General features: G+C 41.9%; 1 protein-coding gene across 2 annotated transcripts in view; it reads right to left on the bottom strand.

Annotated features, from left to right (window-relative positions):
• Nucleotides 1–21,825, bottom strand: part of haspin (histone H3 associated protein kinase) — a 71,841-nt gene that overhangs the window by 29,651 nt on the left and 20,365 nt on the right. For both annotated transcript variants that reach the window (XM_085966880.1, XM_085966889.1), the window contains exons 7-11: nt 19,528–19,613; nt 17,448–17,510; nt 10,706–10,797; nt 7,009–7,088; nt 6,841–6,929 (exon numbers count right to left, since the gene is read on the bottom strand). In XM_085966880.1, coding sequence (XP_085823006.1) covers nt 6,841–6,929; nt 7,009–7,088; nt 10,706–10,797; nt 17,448–17,510; nt 19,528–19,613 — 410 coding nt within the window. The remainder of the gene's footprint in view (nt 1–6,840; nt 6,930–7,008; nt 7,089–10,705; nt 10,798–17,447; nt 17,511–19,527; nt 19,614–21,825) is intronic.

Raw genomic sequence — 21,825 nt, 5'->3', positions numbered from 1 at the left:
AGGCGCAAGGAACAATCTAGAGTGGAACTTCTAAACTGGAATAGGGCTAACTTCAATGGGATGCGAAAGGATCTAGCCAGGGTAAAATGGAACCAAAGACTGACAGGAAAAACTGTAATGGAACAATGGGTGATCTTTAAGGAGGAGATGTTCCAAGTACAGGCTAGGTACATTCCAACAAGAGGGAAGGGTTATGAGAGCCAAAGCAAGGGCTCCTTGGATGACGAGGGAGATAGAGAAGATGAAAGAACAAAAAAGAGGGTGTATGATGTATGTCAGGTGAATTCTTCAAGGGAGAACCAGACCAAATCGGTTGAGAGGGGATGTGAAGATGAAAATAAGATTGGCAAAGCAAGAATATGAGAGTAGAATGGCAGTTAACATAAAAGGGAACCCAAAAATCTTCTATCGGCATGTAAACAGTAAGTGGATAGTGAGAGGTGGGGTGGGACCGATTAGAGACAAAGAAGGTGATATATGCTTAGAGACGCAGGGCAAGGCTAGAATACTCAATGAGTACTTTGTATCGGTGTTTACTAAGGAGGTGGATACTAACAAAATATCGGTAGCAGTGGAAAAGGTAGAAGCAATGGAAAGGGTGAAAATTGATAGATAGGATGTACTAGAAAGGCTGGGTATGTTTAGAGTGGACAAGTCGCCTGGTCCAGATGGCTTGCATCCCAGGTTGCAAAGGGAATTAGGGGAGGAGATAGCAGAAGGGCTTGCCATAATTTTCAAATCTTCCCTAGATGCGGGGGAGGTGCCTGAGGATTGGAAAGTAGCAAATGTGACACCATTGTTCAAGAAAGGGTGCAAGGACAATCCGAGTAAATACAGGCCGGTCAGTTTAACATCAGTGGTGGGTAAAGTTTTAGAAACAATAAGAAAAAAAATTAATGGGCACTTGGAGAGGTTTAAGCTAATTAAGGAGAGCCAACACTGATTTGTAAAAGGCAAATCGTGTTTGATTAATCTAATTGAATTTTTTGATGAAGGGAATGCAATGGATGTTGTCTACATGGATTTTAGGAAGGCATTTGACAGTACCACAGAAGGATGGTTAACAAAATGGAGGCTCATGGAATAGGTGGGTCAGTGGCAGCTTGGATAAGAAATTGGCTTAAGGACAGAAAACAGCATGTTGTGGTAAACAGCTGTTTTTCAGACTGGAGGATGGTAGACAGTGGTGTTCCCCAAGGGTCAGTGCTGGGGCCACTATATTTTATTATATATAATTTGCCGATGACACCAAACTTGGGGGGAGGCAAACAGTGATGATGATATCAATTGACTGCAACAGGACATAGAAAGGCTGGCAGAATGGGCAGATGGAATTTAATACAGAGAAGTGTGAGGTGATGCATTTTGGCAGAAGGAACAGGGAGAGGCAATATACACTTAATGACACAATTTTAAAGAATGTGCAGGGACAGAGGGACCTGGGAGTTAATGTGCATAGGTCCTGGAAGGTGGCAGGACATAGAGAAAGTGGTTAACAAAGCATGTGGGATCTTGGACTTCATAAATAGAGGTATTGAGTACAAAAGTAGAGAAGTTATGCTGAACCTTTATAAAGCGCTGGTTAGGCCACAACTGGAGTATTGCGTCCAGTTCTGGTCACCACACTTCAGGAAGGATGTGAAGGCCCTTGAGAGGGTGCAGAGGAGATTTACCAGAATGGTTCTGGGGATGGGGGATCTTAGCTACAAGGACAGGTTGGAGAAGCTGGATTTGTTTTCATTAGAGCAAAGGAGGTTGAGGGGTGATTTGATAGAGGTATACAAGATTATGACGGGTTTGGATGGGCTAGACCGGGAAAGGCTGTTCCCACTAGTTGATGGTACAAGGACTAGGGGACACAGATTTAAGGATTTGGGCAAGAGATACAAGGGGGGATGTGAGGAAAAACTTTTTTACGCAGCAAGTGGTGAGGACCTGGAATTCGCTGCCGACGGAAGTGGTGGAAGCGGACACACACAATGTTTTCAAGGGGAGACTGGATAGGAACTTGAGGGAAATAAACTTGCAGGGCGACAGAGATAGAGCGGGGGAATGGGACTGACTGGATTGCTCTAGAGAGCTGGCACGGACTCAATGAGCCGAATGGCCTCCTTCTGTGCAGTTATGACTATGATCTATGAAATTTGGGGACACAAATTTCCAGTAGCTTTAAAAAAAGACATCAAAATAAAATTTAAGTACAGTAATATAAATATTAATATCAAATGTTCCTGCAATAGAATTAACCACCTATTTTCAGTTTGATTCATTCTCTTTCTTTGAATGTGGTTTATTCTCAACATACCTTATTATCCTCAAGCCAATAAAAGTCAATGGAATAGTAGCCCTCCAGTAGTTTATTTCCCTATATATTGATGTGACATCCCCTCCATTGTCAAAAGCCACACCAGGAGACCAGCTAAACTACAATCGAAGGGCAAAGTCAATAATAAAAATATTTGCAACGGCATTTTCTCCTTTGTGCCATAAGATTAGGCTACAGTGGCACCAAAAAGTGGTTGTACTACCTACGATTTCATATTAAGGCCAAGCCAAACAAAGCAGGTTTATTTTGGAAGAGAGGTCGGGATAATGGCATTTGGTAAAAATGTACGGAACATCTCGTGGCCTTAAGGTGATTTCTAGTGCAACACATGATGTTGGCCTTTGAGATGGTTGTAACTTGGAGTGGAATGAGCTTTCATTTAATTTGCTGATTTACAGTATCAGTAAATGAAACATTCCACAACATTTCCAGACATACACCGCTTTGTGTTGATGTGACAACCTATGGTTTTATGGACAAATGAACTAAATGACTGCCCAGATTACACAAGCATTTGTTTCCTTACATCTGCCCTGAAAGGAATGCTCAAGCACAGATATCAGCAGACCTCTGGTACCTCCTAAAAGTGGCCTGTACTGTTGAAGGAGTTTATACCAGCAGAACATGATCCCGTCCTCATCTGGGGAGAATTTTCCATGAAGGATCACACACCAGTAATGTAGCCCACCCAATTTATTTAAATATACATGGAAATTAAGGTGGACTGCATTACAGGCATGCAATTCTCCATTTTGAAATAAATGCTGCACCCATGTGATTCTCTGCACTGAAGTGCAAAAGGAAAATTATCCACTTGATATCACATGCACTTGCCAGCAAGGGTCATTTGATCAGGACAATTGGCTGCTTTTACCCCTTCCTAACCCAGCAATGCTGATGCCAATGTAATGTTCTAACTACTGCCACAGCAGAGATCAGCTAACTCAGCACAAGATTGAATCTGGGAGTTTCTCTTCAGTATACTTTAGTACCATGCCACATGGCACACTTACCCATAAAATTACTGGCATAGCCATAGCCTCAACTTCCTATTGGACGCTGAGCTGAGCATCGGACCTCGTATCTGCTCCATCACCAAGACCGCCTACTTCCACCTCTAATATCGCCAGTCTTCGACACTGCCTCAGCTCATCTGCTGCCAAAACCCTCATCTATACCACTTTGTTACCGCTAGACTTCATTACTCCTTTGCTCTCCTGGCTGGCCTCCCATCTTCCACCCTTCATAAACTTGAGCTCAGCCAAAACTCTGCTGTCATGTCCCAACTCACACCAAGTCCCGCTCACCCATCACCCCTGTGCTCGCTGACCTACATTGGCTCCCCACCCGGCAACGCTTCGGTTTTAAAATTCTTATCCTAGTGTTCAAATCCTTCCACGTCTTCACCCCTCCCAATCACTGCAACCTCCTCCAGCCCTACAACCCTCTGAGATCTCTGCGCTTCTCCATTTCAGGCCCCTTGCACATCCCCAACTTTAATCACTCCACAATTGGTTGCCGTGCCTTCAGCTGCCTAGGCCCAAAGCTCTGGAATACCCTCACTAAACCTCTCGGCCCCTCTACCTCGCGCTCCTCCTTTAAATCTCTCCTTAAACTTACCTCTTTGACCAAGCTTTTGGTAACCTGTCCCAATACATTTATGTAGTTCAGTGTCAAATTTTGCCTGATAACGCTCCATGAAGCGCCTTGGGAAGTTTTATTGGCCCAGAAATTCGGGTTGGGGGCTTCCCGCGGGTGTAAGCCCCCGACCTGCACTTACCTTGCGTGCCGGCCGTTGAGCTGTGGGCCCCCGTGGAATTCCGATCCTGGGCCTGCTCCAGCTGCTGGCGCGCAGTGCTTGCGTATCCCAGGGGCGCAGTTAGTTCGATGCGTCCCCTGGGATCACGTGGGCCATGGGGAGCCAATCGGAGCAGGGAATGCTTCATTCATAAGTTTGATAGGAAGGGCTGTCAAACTTATAAATACTACAAACCCCAAAACATCACTAAATCTTCAAATAAATTTTTTTTTAAATCACATTTTTTTAAATAAACTATAAATTACATGAAATAACTATTTTAAGCAATAATTTAAATTTTTGAAAAAAATAATTTTATTTTCTAATGGGGCTAAAAATAAACTTACCTTTCTTTTAAGTATTTAAAAATAATAAACCTGTGGAAAAAATGTTTTAATTTTAATTAATTCACCACTTGTAAAAAGCAGGCCTTGCAACTGCTTTTTATATGCAACTTCTGGAGACTTACCCTCCCGGAGAAACCTGGAAAAAAAACTAAGTTTGATGCGCATGCGCAGCCTCTCCTGCGCACGCATTCGAACTCTGAACCCCTTCTTTCAGGGGAACGGAAGTGCCGGTTTCCCGCGCATGCGCAGTGCATGCAGGAAACCGGCACTTCCATTGAGCTTACGGGTGAGTATCCCGTGCGTACTCACCCGTGGAGACCCGAATTTCTGGGCCATTATGTTAAAGACGCTATGTAAATGCAAGTTGTTGTTTCGTGTTTTTGTAAAGTTTGGAAGGAGAACGTGACAATGACTGTTTGGGAGACAGCAATGTGATGACAGACAGGATGTACTGTGCCTCATGCAGTTTTAAATTATAGTCTTTTTTGTAATCTTCAAATTCTAATATAAGCTGATTCAGAACCAACTTCAAATCCCATCTAGAGACAGGAATTGAAACAGCATGTTCGAAGCTCCCTTATGAAGCAGAACATGGAAACAGAAAAATAGGAGCAGAAGTAGGCCATTCGGCCTTGCTCCACCATTCAATATCATGGCTGATCCTCTATCTCAATACCAAATTCCCGCTCTCTTTCCATACCCCTTGATATCTATCTATCTATCTCCTTCTTAAATATATTCAGTGACTTGGCCTCCACAGCTTTCTGTGGTAGAGAATTCCACAGGTTCAACACCCTCCGAGTAAAGAAATTCCTCATCTCAGTCCTAAATCTTCTACCCCGTATCCCGAGACTGTGACTCCTCATTCTAGACCCCCCAGCCAGGGGAAACATCCTCACTGCATCCAGTCTGTCTAGCCCTGTCAGAATTTTATACGTTTCAATAAGATTCCCTCTCATTCTTCTAAACTCTAGTGAATACAGGCCTAGTCGACCCAATCTCTCCTCATATGACAGTCCTGCCACCCCAGGAATCAGTCTGGTGAACCTTCGCTGCACTCCCTGTGGCAAATACATCCTTTCTTGGGTAAGGAGACCAAATGTGCACAGTACTCCAGGTGTGGTCTCAGCAAGGCCCTGTATAACTGTAGTGGGACATCCTTGCTCCTGTACTCAAATCTGCTTGCAATGAAGGCTAACATACCATTTGCCTTCCTAACTGCTTGCTGCACCTGCAGGTTTGCTTTCAGTGACTGGTGTACAAGGACACACAGGTCCCTTTGTACATCAACATTTCCAAATCTATCACCATTTAAGTAATACTCTACCTTTGTTTTTCCTACCAAAGTGGATAACTTCACATTTAGCCACATTATACTGCATCTGCCATGTATTTGCCCACTCACAAAACTGGTCTAAATCACCTTGAAGCCTCTTTGCATCCTCCTCACAACTCACAATCCCACCTAGTTTCGTGTCATCAGCAAACTTGGAAATATTACATTTGGTTCCCTCATCCAAATCATTGACATATATTGTGAATAGCTGGGGCCCAAGCACTGATCCCTGCAGTACCCCACTAGTCACCGCCTGCCATCCCGAAAAGACCCATTTATTCCTACTCTCTGTTTCTTGTCTGTTAACCAATTTTCAATCCATGCCAGTATATTGCCCCCAATCCCATGTGCTTTAATTTTGCACACTAACCTCTTATGTGGGGCTTTATCAAAGGCCTTCTGAAAATCCAAATACACCACATCCACTGGTTCTCCCTTATCTATTCCATCAGTTACATCCTCAAAAAAACTCCAGTAGGTTTGTCAAACATGATTTCCCTTTCATAAATCCATGCTGACTTTGTCTAGTCCTGTTGATATTTTCTAAGTGTCCTGTTATCACATTCTTTATAATACTCTAGCATTTGTCAGGGTAAGATGATATGGGGAAATATTTGCAATATAAACTGAGTGAATTCTAGGAGAGGTCCTCACACAACAATTTGAAAAAAGGAAAAATTGCTAAAGCATCGGTCGTAAATTCAGGTCTGCCATGAATACCTTAAGAGTTCAGTGATGTTTGTTGCTCCTGAAACAATTTGATTACAAATGGCATTCCTGGCACCAGTGTACATTCAGTGCGCAAGCCTCAACTGCTTTCAGCTAGTCAGCAATGTACTTACTGTGAAAGCCCATACAAGTCACCGTGCTAAATCTATACATTTACTTGAGTTAAGATTTTGCCACAAGTCAATTTCTCAAAAAATGGATCCCTTAAATATTGAAGGGGCTCCCTGAAAATGGAAAGCACAGTCCTCACTCATGTCTTCTTATTTTACGCAAGGAAAAGGAAAGATTTTGCCCACCCGCTTACCTGTGTTCAAAATTTAAAGCAGTTTCAGCCACAGCCAAGGTTGCAGTTACTTGATACAGTATACTTCTTGCTGCTCCAAGGGAAGGTATCTGCAGGAACAGTTTGATTTAATACATTTGATAGAAAGAGGAGTAGTGTAATCTTTTGAAAACAATTAAAAAGAATTACCTTGGTTCTCATACTCTCTAGATCACAACCGCCATATTCAAATTCAAAAATGATGTAAAGCTGCTCATTCTGCGATTCATCTAGTAAAGAGAAAATATGTTTTACCTGTACAATGTTCAGAAATTTCAATAATCTGTGAAATTTACAAAGCAATTAACCGTTGAACCATTGGATAATTATTTCTACAATAATCAAAAAAATTGAGATTTGAAGTAGTAATTTAGAACAGGGCATTACATCAGAATAACAAAAGAAATATCCTTGCAGTTGAGAAGCTAGATTGTAGTGGAAACTGGAAAGGCTTTGAATGCTGCTTACGCCTCCAACATTCATATTACTTCACTGCTTTTTTTAAAAAAAAAAGGGGTTTCTTTGACAATGAGTTTTCTCAAAGCCAATTAATGTTACAATTTGTCACAAATACTCTGCAATTTTAGCTAATCAGACAAATCACTGTAGCAAGAATGTTGAGAAGGCTAAATCAGTGATAATGTATCCATGAAGAGAATAGGTCAATTTTCACTTTAAACTACAGTCACACATTTTTCTTAAAATAACTACATCTGGTTATTTGTCACCTATCCAATCTACCAACAAGGCCAAAAATGCACAGGGATACCCATCCCTTTAAAACATTGGCGATGAAGCACACGGATATATTTGTAAAGTGCTAATATATCAGTAAAGAGAGAATAGTTAAATGTGAGGTGGAACCCCAGATAGGAGGGCATAGTGAGTTGTTGGAATATAAACTGAAATTGACACAGATACTTAACAAGTATTTCACATCAGTATTTACAAAAAGAGGATATTGTAGAAGAGGTAAATCTTGAATTTGCTAAAAGCAAGATATTATAATAAATAAAAAGGAAAGCATTAGAGAAGCCAGTTAAGCCAATGAGACCAAAGAATGTAAGGATCCTGAGAGAAATGGGCAGAGGACTGGACAGTGGCCAATGTAGTACCCATTTTAAAAAGGGAGACAGAGCTAAACCGGGTAATTACAGTTTTGGAATTCAAGATGAAATGACTAAATATCTACATCGAGAAAATAATTAGAAACCGCCTACATTGATTTCAGAAATGAAAATCATGCTTGAGAAACTTGATAAGAGTTCTTTAAGGTAGTGACAGATATAGTAGATAGGGGAAATGCAGTGGATGTTGTGTACATGGACTTTCAGAAAACCTTTGCCAATTGACTATTAGAGAAGATTAAGGGATATGGAATTAAGAGAGGGGGTAGCAAATTGGATTAAAAACTGGTTAGAAGGAAGTCAAGGGCAGTTTCTCAGAGTGGTTGGAAGTGGGTAGTAGCGTCTTACAGTATTCTGTTCAGGGATTGCTCTTCTTCACGGTGTACATCAACAATTTGGAAATACTGTCCAAATTTGCAGAGACTATCAAGATAGAAGGCATAATAAATCATTGAGGATCAAAAGGAGGTTGCAAGGGGGTATTAATAAGATAGTGGAATTGGCAAGAATGTGGCAGTTTGAATGTAGTTAGTAACTGTGAGGTGACATATTTTGATTTAATAAAAAAAAGTAATCATTATACTTTTAATAGGGGAAGGCTGGGCAACGTGGAAAAGAGGGACTTGGGAGATCAGGTTCACAAGCTATTAAAAGCAGCACTCTAGTGGATAAGAACATAAAAAAGCTAATGAAACACTGGATTTTATGGCAATAGGTATAGAATATAAACATCTAGATGCAATGTTGAATTTATAGCTTGCTAGTTCTGGGCTCCACACTATACAGGGTAGAGTGCAGATTTACTGGGATGCTGCCTGACATTGGGAAATACAAGTACAAAGAAAGACTTGAAAAATTGGGTCTAGTGATTTGGCAGAGGAGTTTAAAATATAAATGGGTGAGATCGAGCAGATAGAAACAGACGGTTTCCAGTGATTGAGGTGTCCAGAATGAGGGAATAGGTAATTAAATGCAAGAGATTTAGGCCAGAGAGGAGAAATTTTTAAGCTGTGGAATGCACTACCAAAGTTAATGATTGAAACAGAGATAATGTAAACATTTAAGAAGTTAAACAGGTAGTTGAGGCCAATTCATTAAACATATTCAAGAAGGAGTTGGATATATTTCTTAAGGCTAAAGGGATCAAGGGATATGGGGAGAAAGCAGGGACAGGGTACTGAATTTGGATGATCAGCCATGATCTCATTAAATGGCGGAGCAGGCTCGAGGGGCCGAATGGCCTACTCCTGCTCCTATCTTTTATGTTTCTAGAAAGGGGGAATAAAGGGATATGAAAACAGGGAAAGCACATGAGATTAGATCTACTGCATGTGTGAGGATAAACAGCATGGATTGGTTGGGCATGTTTCTGTGCAATTAAAAAAGACTGGTAGGACAGGGGTTTATATCCATCAAAGGCTAGGAGTTTCCCCCAGAGGGAAAGCCACCCCAAGATAGCTCTTACGTACCTTTGGATGGCTCATTTAGGAGCAGTATTAGAGAAGGCCTTTTTTTTAAGCTTTGAAAAGACCATGGAAAAGGCTGGAAAGAATATAGCTCAAAAAGAGGAAGTCTCATGCTCCATTTCCCCCCCGCCCCCCCCCAGATAAGCATATTCTCTTGGTTACCTATATTTTGTTGTATTCTAGAGAATGCTGACATTCAAAAAGAGTGGCATGTAGTTCTAAAGAACCTTTGAAAAGAAGCTGAATCAACATGTTAAAATAGGGATTAAGTATTAGAGATATTGGGGCAAAAATTGGCTAAAGCCCGATTTCAGTCGTAAAACCAATGTTGCGCACAAAGCGTGCACCCTATCCAGTAGGCCAGAGGCTCGCCCAAAATTGGGCCTCAGGGCTCATTCGAATAATTTAGGTGAGATGCTACTGCCTGTCATGCCTCTAGAGTCAGTTCGCCCATTATGAGCTGTCTGTCTCGCTGGCAGATAATATCTCGGAGGGGGCGGGAACAGGAGAGAGGCCGATCGTGGGCCAGCAGCAGCCCTCAGGAGTGCCGAGGAGCACTCCACATCATGGTATAAAAAAAAGGAAAGATTTCACTTACTTTTTGGGGGCGACCACTTGTTAGGCCGAATTCACACCAAGAAAGCCTTCTCAGGGCATCCCAATTTCAGAGGGGTCCTAAAGCAGGTGTTAGAACTCATTAAAAAAAAGGTGCCTAGCGCCTGTTTTAGGCAGCCACCAGGGACATCAATATTTCAGACGTCCTTGGGATTGGGAGACAGCACCATGAAACTGGTGCATTTGGCCCCGGTTCTGCGCACTGCACAGCAAGGTCCAATTTCCCACAATGATTGTGATTGATCTTTTGTTCACTGGCGATGTTGGAGAAGGAAATTATTTCCCAAAGCAACGGGTCAACCGGTGGTGTGGGAGGAGAGTCCAACCCCCCTCCCACATCACCTGTTGATCTCTTGCTTTGGAAAGAGTGGGCTTGATGGGCTGGTGGATCTTTTCTCGTTCGGTATTTTGTTATGCTCTCATAAATGACATGCAACAAATCAGAATATTCTCTACATGACTTAATTCTTGTTTTTTTGCTGCAAGTAATTTTCAAACATCAAATGTTAGTTACACCTGTCTGTCCCAAGTTTGGGAAGATGCATCTCAATTCTCTTAAGTGTGCCAAAAAAATATTTATTTTAGGCACAAAAAGAGACAGATTTTGTAACACTAAAAACAAGCTACTAAAATTCTCACCTGGACGGTCATTTTCAGAAGTCTTGTTTCGATTATACTTGTCCCAAGCTTTAAATAACTCCAGAGGGTAAGAATCTTTCACACAATGCACACTACAAAACAAGAATTTAATTTATTTTATGCAGTACTTAGCACAATTTAGATCAAAAAGGCCAGATACATAGGGGGAAAAATTCAGTATCTCCCCGGTTGGGGCGCCATTATTGGCCGTGCGTAAAGTTTAGCGCCTGGCGCTAATTATCGCCTCCGACAGCAAACTTGGCTTTTATCACCCCTGGAGGGGATTGGAGCGCTAAATCAGGCGCTTCACACCCGTCTTAAGGCACAAAGGCCAAGGCGCTACCTCAGAGCGCTGGCGAAGCAAGGAAGGGCCAATCAAAATAAACCGGCAAAGTGCTGCTCAGTACTCAAAACTCCTTCACATAGCATTGAATCTCTCCAGAAGTCTCTCTCTCAGAATGCGTGGTGCAAAAATGTCACCGACAAAAAAAGGCAGGAAGCGGTCGCCTTTAAATAGCGCTCCCCTAGTCCCTTTCTGACAGCATAACGCTCCCCTCAACCGGTCGTTGCTAGCGGCAGGCGGTAAGGCAGGGGGCGCCACTCAATATGTCTAGTTAATTTCACAAGCGATGCAAACATCGCTGCGCCCAGGCGCAAGTTGCTTTGCGCCCCATTAAGGCACTAACGGGAGGCGCAAACAACTGAATTTTTCCCCCAGTAGAGTATAGTAACTGAACCAACCAGGGGGCAGGCAATCTTAGATCTGGTCCTGTGTAATGAGACAGGATTAATAAAAAATGTCCTAGTAAAGGATCCCCTTGGAATGAGTGACCATAATATGGTTGAATTCCAAATTCAGTTTGAGGGTGAGAGAGTTGGATCTCAAACCAGCGTACTGAGCTTAAATAAAGGAGACTATGAAGGTATGAGAGCAGAATTGACTAAAGTGAACTGGGAAAACAGATTAAAGTGTAAGACGGTACAAGAGCAGTGGTCTACATTCAAGGAGATATTTCACATCTTTCAAGATAAATATATTCCACTGAGGAAAAAGGGGAGTAAAAGAAAAAAGACAGCCATCCGTGGCTTATAATAAAGTAATAAAGGATAGTATCTGACTGAAAACAAGGGCATATAAAGTAGCCAAATCTAGTGGGAGGATAGAAGATTGGGAAGCATTTAAAAGCCAGCAAACAATAACTAAAAGATTAATTAAGAAAGGGAAGATAGATTATGAAAGTAAACTAGCAAAAAATATAAAAACAGATAGCAAGAGTTTCTGCAGCTATATAAAAAGAAAAAAAGGGTGGCTAAAGTGAACGTTGGTCCCTTAGAGGATGAGACCAGGAAACTAGTGGTGGGGAACATGGAGACGGCAAAGACGCTGAACAAATATTTTGTATCAGTCTTTACAGTAGAGGACACTAAAAACTACAGGCCAGGCAGCCAAACATCAGTGGTAGGGAAACTTTGAGAGACAATAATCCAGGACAAAATTAATTGTTACTTGGAAAAGCATAATTTAATTAAGAATAGCCAGCACAGATTTGTTAAAGGCAAATCGTGTTTGACCAACTTGATTGAGTTCTTTTATAAAGTAACAGAAGGGGCTGATGAGGTTAATGGACTTTCAAAAGGTGTTTGACAAAGAACCACATAATAGACTGGTTCGCAAAATTGAAGCCCATGAGATTAAAGGGGCAGTGGCTGCATGGCTGTGAAATTAGCTAAGGGACAGAAAGCAGGGAGTAGTGGTGAACAGTTGTCTCTCAGGCTGGAGGGAAGTATACAGTGGACCACTGCTCCACTGCTCTTTTTGATATAATTTAATGACCTGGACTTGCATATACAGGGCATAATTTCAAAGTTTGCAGATAACACTAAACTTGGAAATGTAGTAAACAATGAGTCAGATAGTAACAGACTTCAGGATGACATAAGCAGACTGGTGAAATGGGCAGACACATGGCAGATGAAATTTAGAAGTGTGAAGTGATACATTTTGCTACGATGAGAGGAGGCATATTAATCTAATAGGTAAAGTTTTAAAGGGCTGCAGGAACAGAGAGACCTGGGGCTGTATGTACACAAATCTTTGAAAGGTGGCAGGTCAAGTTGAGAAGGCTATTAAAAAACTTGGCTGTATTAAGAGGAAGAGAGTATAAAAGCCAGGAAGTTATGCTAAACCTTTATAAAATACTGGTTAGGCCTCAGCTGGAGTATTCTGTCCAATTCTGGTCACCATACTTTAGAAAAGATGTCAAGGCCTTGGAGAGGGTGCAGAGGAGATTTATTTGAGTCATACCAGGCAGTTATGTGAAACTGAGATTGTTCTCCTTAGAGCAGAGAAGGTTAAGTGGAGATTTGATAGTCGTTCAAAATCATGAACGGTTTTGATAGAGTAAATAAGGAGAAACTGTTTCCAGTGGTAGAAGGGTTGGTAACTAGAGTTTAAAGTAATTGGCAAGAGAACCAGAGGCGAGAGGAGGAGAACATTTTTTTAAAAACACAAATTATGATGATCTGGAATGCACTGCCTGACAGGGTGGTGAGACTCAATAATAACTTTCAAAAGGGAATTGGATAAATACTTGAAGGGGAGAAAATTACAGGGCAATGGGGAAAGAGCAGGGGAGTGGGACTAATCGGATAGCTCTTTCAAAGAGCCGTCACAGGCATGATGGGCTGAATGGCCTCCTTCTCTGCTGTATGGTACTATGATCTTATCAATGTCAGAAAAATGCATTTAATTTCCAGGTTTTCAGATGGGAGAGAGGGGGCAAAAAAGAGGGAGGGGGTGGGTCGCAGTATTGATTAAAGAAACAATTACAGCTACGAGGAGGGATGATATGTTAGAAGGATCATCAAATGAGGCCATATGGGTTGAACTGAGGAACAAAAAAGGGGCGATCACATTGCTGGGGGTGAACTATAGACCCCCAACAGTCAGATGGACATAGAAGAGCAAATATGTAGACAAATTTCTGAGGTGCATAAACTATAGGGCAGTAATAGTAGGGGATTTCAACTACCCTAATATAAACTGAGATAAAATTAGTGTGAAAGGTGTAGAGGGTGCGGAATTCCTAAAATGCATTCGGGAGAACTTTTTTTAGCCAGTATGTAACAAGCCCAACAAGGGAGGGAGCGGTTCTGGACTTAGTTTTAGGAAATGAAGCTGGGCAGGTGGAAGAGCATTTTGGTGCTCGATCATAATTCAGTTAGATTTAGGGTAGTTATGGAAAAGGACAAAGATAAACCAGGAATAAAAGTTCTCAATTGCAGAAGCGCCAATTTTGCTAAGTGGAGATGGGATTTACCCAAAGTGGACTGGAAACAGCTACTTGAAGGTAAATCAGTGTCAGAGCAGTGGGAGGCATTCAAGGAGGAGATCCTGAGGGTTCAGAACAAGTATGTTCCCTTAAAGAAAAAGGGTGAGACTAACAAATCTAGAGCCCCCTGGATGTCAAGGGACATAGAGGGTAGGATAGAGAAAAAAAAAAGGGAAGCTTATGACAGATACCAACAGCTCAATAATACAGAAACTCTAGAGGAGTATAGAAAGTGCAGGGGTGTAATTAAAAGGAAATTAGGAAAGCAAAGAGCATGAAAAAATGTTGGCAAGTAAAATCAAAGAAAACCCAGAGATGTTTTTATAAATACATTAAGAGCAAGAGGATAAATAAAGAAAGAATAGGTCCTATTAGAGACCATCAGGGTAATCTGTGTCTGGAGGCAGAAGACGTGGGTATGGCTCTTAATGAATACTTTGGGCTGGATTTTGTCAATGGGGACGTGATGGAGGCGGGACTCCCACTTTTTGGGTTGTAGTCCCGCCTCCATCGACTTGTGGCCAACCCACGCTATTTTCCCTTGATTGACCTTGTTAAGCCCGCCCAGCGGGCTCAGCAGGCCAATTAAGGGACACCTGGTTACTGGTGGCGTCAGTGATTGACATTTCATCTGTCAAGAGCTTTTGACAGATGAAAAATCAGCGTTTGACAGCTCGGTGAAGCTGTCAAACACTGACAATCTGTCTTCTAACTTGAGTCCTTCTACTCAGACTCAGAGATCTCTCCAGACCAGAAAGCAGAATGCTGCAGCTTTTGACATTTCAGCGGCCATTCTGCTTTCTGTGCCTGTGAGCTGAGGGACTCCCGAGAACTGAAGGAAGGAAGCCTGCAGGAGAAAAGTAAAAAGGTAAGTAAAATTTATTAAAACACTTTACACTTACCTCACACTTAACTCTGCACACACGCACCCATCACTCACCTGCACAACAGACATCTCGACCCCTCCAACCCGACAGTCCGCCTCACTAACTTGGCATGGTTTGGAGCCGTCGGGAAGCCCACACTTCAGGACTAAAAATAGGGATTAGGCAAAAAACTACCTGTTAACAGGCAGTTAATTGGCACTAATCCCCTTCCCGCCTCGGGGAGGCGGCTCCCAGCACAGGTCGGATACCCGACTCCTGGGACATTGGCACAGAGGCGGGATGGGTTCGTGCCCCCCGATTCTGCAATTTTCCCACCACTCCTGCCTCCACGGGGCTTGGAAATTCGAGCCCTTTGTCTGTTTTCACAAAAGAGAGGGGCGATGCAGACATTGCAATCAGGGAGGAGTGTGAAATATTAGCTGAAATAAACATAGCGAGAGAGGAAGTATTAAGGGGCTTAGCAGCTTTGAAAGTAGATAAATCCCCAGGACCGGATGAAATATATCCCAGGCTGTTAAGAGAAGCAAAAGAGGAAATAGCAGAGGCTCGGACCATCATTTTCCAATCCTCTCTGGCTACAGGTGTGGTGCCAGAGGACTGAAGGACTGCTAACGTTGTACTGTTGAAGGGAGAAAGGGATAGACTGAGTAATTGCAGGCCAGTCAGCCTAACCTCGGTGGTGGAAAAATTACAGGAAAAAGATCTAAGGGACAGGATAAATCTTCATTTAGAAAGACACGGATTAATGAAGGACAGTCAGTATGGATTTGGTAAGGGAAGGTCATGTCTGACTAGCTTGATTGAATTTTGAGAGGCGGTAACAAGGAGGGTCGATGAGGGTAGTGCGTGTGATGTAGTCTATATGGATTTTAACAAGGCTTTTGATAAGGTCCCACATGGCAGACTGGTCACGAAGGTAAAAGCCCATGGGATCCAGGGCAAAGTGGCAAGTTGGATCCAAAATTGGTTGAGGCAGGAAGCAAAGGGTAATGGTTGATGGGTGTTTTTGTGACTGGAAGGCTGTTTCCAGTGGGGTTCCATAGGGCTCAGTGCTAGGTCCCTTGCTTTTTGTGGTATATATCAATGATTTAGACTTGAATGTAGGGGGTATGATTAAGTAGTTTGCAGATGATACAAAAATCAGCTATGTGGTTGATAATGAAGAAAGCAGCTGTAGACTGCAGGAAGGTATCAATGAACTGGTCAGGTGGGCAGAACAGCGGCAAATGGAATTCAATCTGGAGAAGTGTGAGGTAATGCATTTTGGGAAGGCTAACAAGGCAAGGGAATACACATTAAATGGTAGGATACTGAGAAGTGTAGAGGAACAAAGGGACCTTGGAATGCAGGTCCACAGATCCCTGAAGGTAGCTGGCTAAGTAGATAATGTAGTTAAGGCGGCATACAGAATACTTGTATTCTATGCCTCAGCTAATAAAGGCAAGAGCAGGGAGGTTATGCTTGAACTGTATAAAACACTAGTTAAGCCACAGCTAGAGTGCTGCATGCAGTTCTGGTCACATTACAAGAAAGATGTGATTGCACTAGAGAGGGTACAGAGGAAATTTACAAGGATGTTGCCTGAACTGGAGAATTTTAGCTACGAGGAAAGATTGGATAGGCTGAGTTTGTTTTCTTTGGTTATCAGTCCTTCAGAGGAGGATGAGGGGAGGTGAATTGAGGTGTATAAAATTATGAGGGGCTTAGATAGAGTGGATAGGAAGGATCTATTTCCCTTAGCAGAGGGGTCAACAACCAGGGACCATAGATTTAAAGTAATTGGTAGGAGGTTTAGAGATTTGAGGGGAAATTTCTTCACCCAGAAGGTGGTGGAGGTCTAGAACTCACTGCCTGAAAGGGTGGTAGAGACAGAAACCCTCATCACATTTAAAATGTGCTTGGATATGCACTTTAACTGCCGTAACCTACAGGGCTATGGACCAAGAGCTGGAAAGTGGGATTAGGGTGGATAGCTCGTCAGCCGGCGTGGACACGACGGGCCGAAATGGCCTCCTTCCGTGCTGTAAATTTCTATGATTCTATGTTGCGGTTTGCTCTCAAATTTTGACAAATTAGCAGGGTGTTTTATTTTTCCCAGTTGCCAAAGTTTAACAAAATGAAGTGGACGCATTATTTTCTGGTATTTAAGTATTCATTAATGTGTGACTATAATCACAATTATTAATCCTTTGATTCAGGTGTCATCATGTATTAACTGGATGAAGCAAGCTGACATTAAACCTCCAAAAGTGAGACCAAACTCTGAACACCATCACTACCATTTGTGAGATAATTCCTCAGCACATTTTCAATGTACAAATTTTGTTATAGATGATCCAAGCGGATGTTCTTTACAAGTCTACTTAACTAAAGCAGCCAAAAAGATTCTGCCATCTTTCTGAAGCAACCATTTCAAAGAATAGTTATATCATTAACCAATCCATTATACTCGTGTTTGTGGGAAGTAATGAGTACATTTGTAGAATGCAAATGAAAAATTCATATCCAAATAAGTGCACTTACGAATATAAGGAAATAAATCCAACAGTGCAGTTTTCACTTTCTTCTCTCAGCTGACTCAGTTTCCTAAGGGGGAAATATTTTTTCCATTTAGAATTACTAGTTGCATAAAATGTTTAAGCACCAATTCCATTGAGCACTGGGTGGCACTGTGTCATGCAGTCTAAAACTGTTTTCTATCTCTGCAATGTGGCTTTAAATCCAACCCTCCTGAACCCAATAGAAGTCGCTGATGGCTGTAAAAATGCCAAGTGAAATGACTTCGGTAGAGTCAACTCAGTTTCAAGTGGACACAAAAATTATAATTCAGCAGCAAATTGGAAGATTCAGCCAGAAAGGTCACAAGGATGCCTGCTCAAGAAATGGAAATTACACTGATGCAGTACAGCATACTCTTTACAGGAAGAGATTCAAGGATATAGCCAGGCAGAGTACAGCAGTGTTGTCCAATGTTAGCCATATGTGGCTAATTGGGAATTCAGATGTTGGTAATTGTATTTTATGCAGATGCAAGTCCACTGCCAAACTCATGGGTCCCATTTTTTAATCATCCCAGGCACATCTAAAAAGGAGCGTTAGGCCCATTAAATATGTAAATTGAGTCCCAAAACCTATTAAAAAGGACCCTTTTCACAAATTGTTCACCTCATGAGCGGGGAGGTCTGCTCTGCTTAAGATTCTTCAGCAGGTGGCTGCCAAACAAAGGCAAGTTTTGAATTAAAAAACACCTTTCAAGGAGCCAGGAAAAGGAGTGCTCCAGCCCTCCCTGACTCTATAGGAATGGCAATCACACCACCAGCTCCCTCCCTCCCCCCACCCCCCTTCATAACTGCACTAATCTCCCCTACTGGGACTTACCCAAGGGCTGCATCTAGCGAGGCAGGCGGCCCAAAATTGGGTTCTTCTGTGGGATGAGCTGCCAGCAGTTCATCCAGAGTTTGGAGCCGAGGCCCAAGTTCTATCAATTCTTGGGGATTTTGCTTCAGGCACCCGAAAATTTGTCTAGACTAATTTCTACCTAGTGATCTAATTACTCATCGCACTACATATGCATATGTACATTTATTGGTAAGATGAAAAACAGTGTGCAAGTGATTTTAGATCATCGCGTGCGCTTTACTTCCTTGGTTACAGGTTATTTGCAGCAAAATGGTGTGCAATATGGGTAAAAATGCCAGACTTCAGCACAGAAAAACATAGAAGATAGGAGGAGTAGGCCATTCGGCCCCTCGAGTCTGTTCCGCCATTTAATGAGATCATGGCTGATCATCCAAATTCAGTACCCTGTCCCTGCCTTCTCCCCATATCCCTTGATCCCTTTAGCCTTAAGAAATAAATCTAACTCCTTCTTGAATATATTTAATGAATTGGCCTCAACTGCCTTGTGTGGTAGAGAATTCTACAGGTTCACCACTCTCTGGGTGAAGAAATTCCAACAACACTGTATGGAGGGGGGAACGGTCATTATGGCCAGCTCGGCCAATTGGAATAACCTCTCCAGGCAAGAAGAAAGCAAGCCCAACCAGTAATGGGCAGCTCCAACAGGGCAAGCAACACCCAGCCACATTCTGGATGGAGAGCAGGGGAAGAGTCTGGCCCACCTCTATGTGTGAGTCAACATGCTCAGCAATCACTCCGATTAGGTTAAAAGTACCACCTCCAATTGCTAGACAAAAACTTAGAAGCTGCATGATGATGTGCTGTGTCTGACAAATTCATACCAGAATTTCAAACTTTGGTGAAAGATAAAGACTGCAGTTTCAAACTGAATGGTGGTCGATGTTTAAGTAAAAATACACACAGTACAGTGCATTGGGTGCATGCCATTTTCTACTAAAATTAATGCATGTGGCTAAAACAGCGTCACTGTAGCCAGTCAGTGATTTCTATTGAACAATACTCGAGTAGAGGGAATTTTAACTCTATCTCTCCTGTACTATAACTAATTTGCGAGGGCTCATTGCAGGTGCTGAAAAGTACTCCATTACCCAGCAATGACTTTCCTCACCTTGATAGAGTTAAAAAAAAAAAAAATCTTAAACCAGTTGTTAAACACCAATTCTAAAATACGAAGAACACATACTTTGAAATGACTATTTCAGGAAGGATCTCTTCAAACTTCTTCTGTGGTTCACCATTCACAAGTTTCTCCCCTTCGATAGGGATTATCTGCAAGCCAGAGTTTCATTATTTGGGATACAGAAAGAAAAACATAATTTGCAGCTTTTCCCTGTGGTGTTGCTTATGGATAACAAGAGGGTTGGCTCCAGAAGCTTTCTGGAATGTTAGTACCTAAGCATGTGATAAATGGTCGCATATGGGAAGCAGACAGACTCACATCTATTAAGATTTGGTTACTCAATTCAAAGTGCAGAATTCAAAACGTCATCACTGAAACAGCAGGTTTGCTTATAACAAAATGTCTTCAGTTTAATACAACCATCTCATCAGGTAAGCGCTGTCCAGATTGCTGCTGTTCTCAGTTTTGATAAAAAGTGAAGTATACCAGATAAAGTTTCATTTCTGCTCCCTTTTGACTATTTACCAAGAACTGGTACTTAAACCCTAGCTGTTACTAATCCAGAAAATGCTGGAGATACTCAGGTCAGGCAGCATCTGTGAATAGAGAAACAGGGTTAACGTTTAAGGTCAATGACCTGTTTCTCTCTTCACAGATGCTGCCTGACCTGCTAAGTATCTCCAGCATTTTCTGTTTATATTTCAGATTTCCAGCATCTGCAGTATTTTCTTCTTGTGTTACTAATCCAGCTGCCTCTCAAAAAGTGTGCTTTGGATTACAGACCCAAGGACAAGAGGTGTTTGACTCTCTTCACGCCAGCCACTGTCTGGAGGCCTGGAGCCTTGGGTGACTTCAATAAGCGGTTAATTAAAGAAGCAAAATATGGAGTTGGATGTGGGGGGGGGAAAAGAGAATAATTATTCAAATTAAAGCTGTCAATATAAAATAAATATCGTAAGTGGGATCCACTGAAACTAGTTTTGGATGGGGGGGGGGGGCGGGGTGAAGAGAAGGAATAATGTGCTTAGAATTGTAGCTGATCAGAGGATGGTGTTCAAGTTGAAATGACAATATAATTAAAATGGTGGAGGAAGGTAGTCACAGACAAGCTGAAATGCTTGGCTAAAAATGCAAGGAATAAAGTATAAAAGTACTTTTGCAATTCGAAGTATACAGTGAAAATATGGACATTATTGGCATCACAGAATCAAACAAACGTCTCCACGTGTTTTACATATTATCTTCAAGTGCAGTTACCATTATTATGTAAGCAAACGTAGCAGCTACTTTGCACAAAGTATCGTCTCACAAATGTCAATCAAATGAATGACCAGTTAAAATATTTTTTGATTGCACTGATTGGCTGGGGCTTTGGGAGAACTCCCTTCTTCAAATAATGCTATGATATTGCGAATGTCCACCCAAGTCATCGGAACAGGCAGACCAGTTTAATGTCTCTTCCAAAGGAAGACACTGCCAACAATGCAGTAACCGTTCAGTATTGCACCAAAGTGGCAACTCAGATGATGCGCTCAAATCCTGGAATGGGGCTTGAACCCACAACCTTTTGACTCAAAGGAGAGAGTGCTATCAAATGAGATAAGTGGACAGCAGAGGAGCATGAGGTGAAGCCAAGAGTATGTAGAATGTTTTTTTTTTTTTTTTTTTTTTACACAAAATAGACATGTTAAAATAGGCAGAGGAATGAAATTAGTAATAAAAAGGTGTTGAGAAGATGGATTGAATAGTTGGAAGGGAACATGGCAGAAGCAATCAGGGTAGAAATAATAATTAATGATCAATATTGAGCACCAGTTCAAGTTGAACAGCTAGATACAGAGCTGTTTAGCCAAGCAAGAGGCGCTACAGGACGTCATAATACAGAAATCATAGGAGGGCTTCAGTGTCCCAGAAGTGGTCAAACTAGGCAGGAAAAAGGTTCACACAATTTCATAGAGGTAATCAGCAACTGCTTTTTATTACAACATGTAGAGTACTTTTGTAAAGGTATAATTTTAGACTTCATCCTCCTGACAGAGAGCCTCATCTGCCAGGACAGTATGTCAAAAATTCAGGTGCATGGAGCAGGTACCAAATTTTCAACATGTGCTCCTGGTAGGCGAAGCTCCTCATTAGGAGCAGTCAGAAAATTACCCCTTAAATTTATATTAGTTGTAGTATTCAGTAGAGACTATCAAAACTGATTAGGAACGCAGGAGATGGGGAACATTTAAGCTACCAAGGCATAGTTAGATTTTGTATCGTATTAAAGACTAGGGTCAAAAGGAATACATGGCAAAAAGATAAACCTAGAAATTATTTGCAGTAGAGAATATGCTTGACAGCATGATATTGGATGCT

The sequence above is a fragment of the Somniosus microcephalus genome, chromosome 2, assembly GCF_052327205.1.
Source record: "Somniosus microcephalus isolate GS21.2 chromosome 2, FLI_Smic_1.0, whole genome shotgun sequence".
Taxonomy (NCBI): domain Eukaryota; kingdom Metazoa; phylum Chordata; class Chondrichthyes; order Squaliformes; family Somniosidae; genus Somniosus; species Somniosus microcephalus.
Note: the sequence above shows the minus strand (reverse complement) of the source record. Positions and strands in the feature narration are given on the sequence as shown.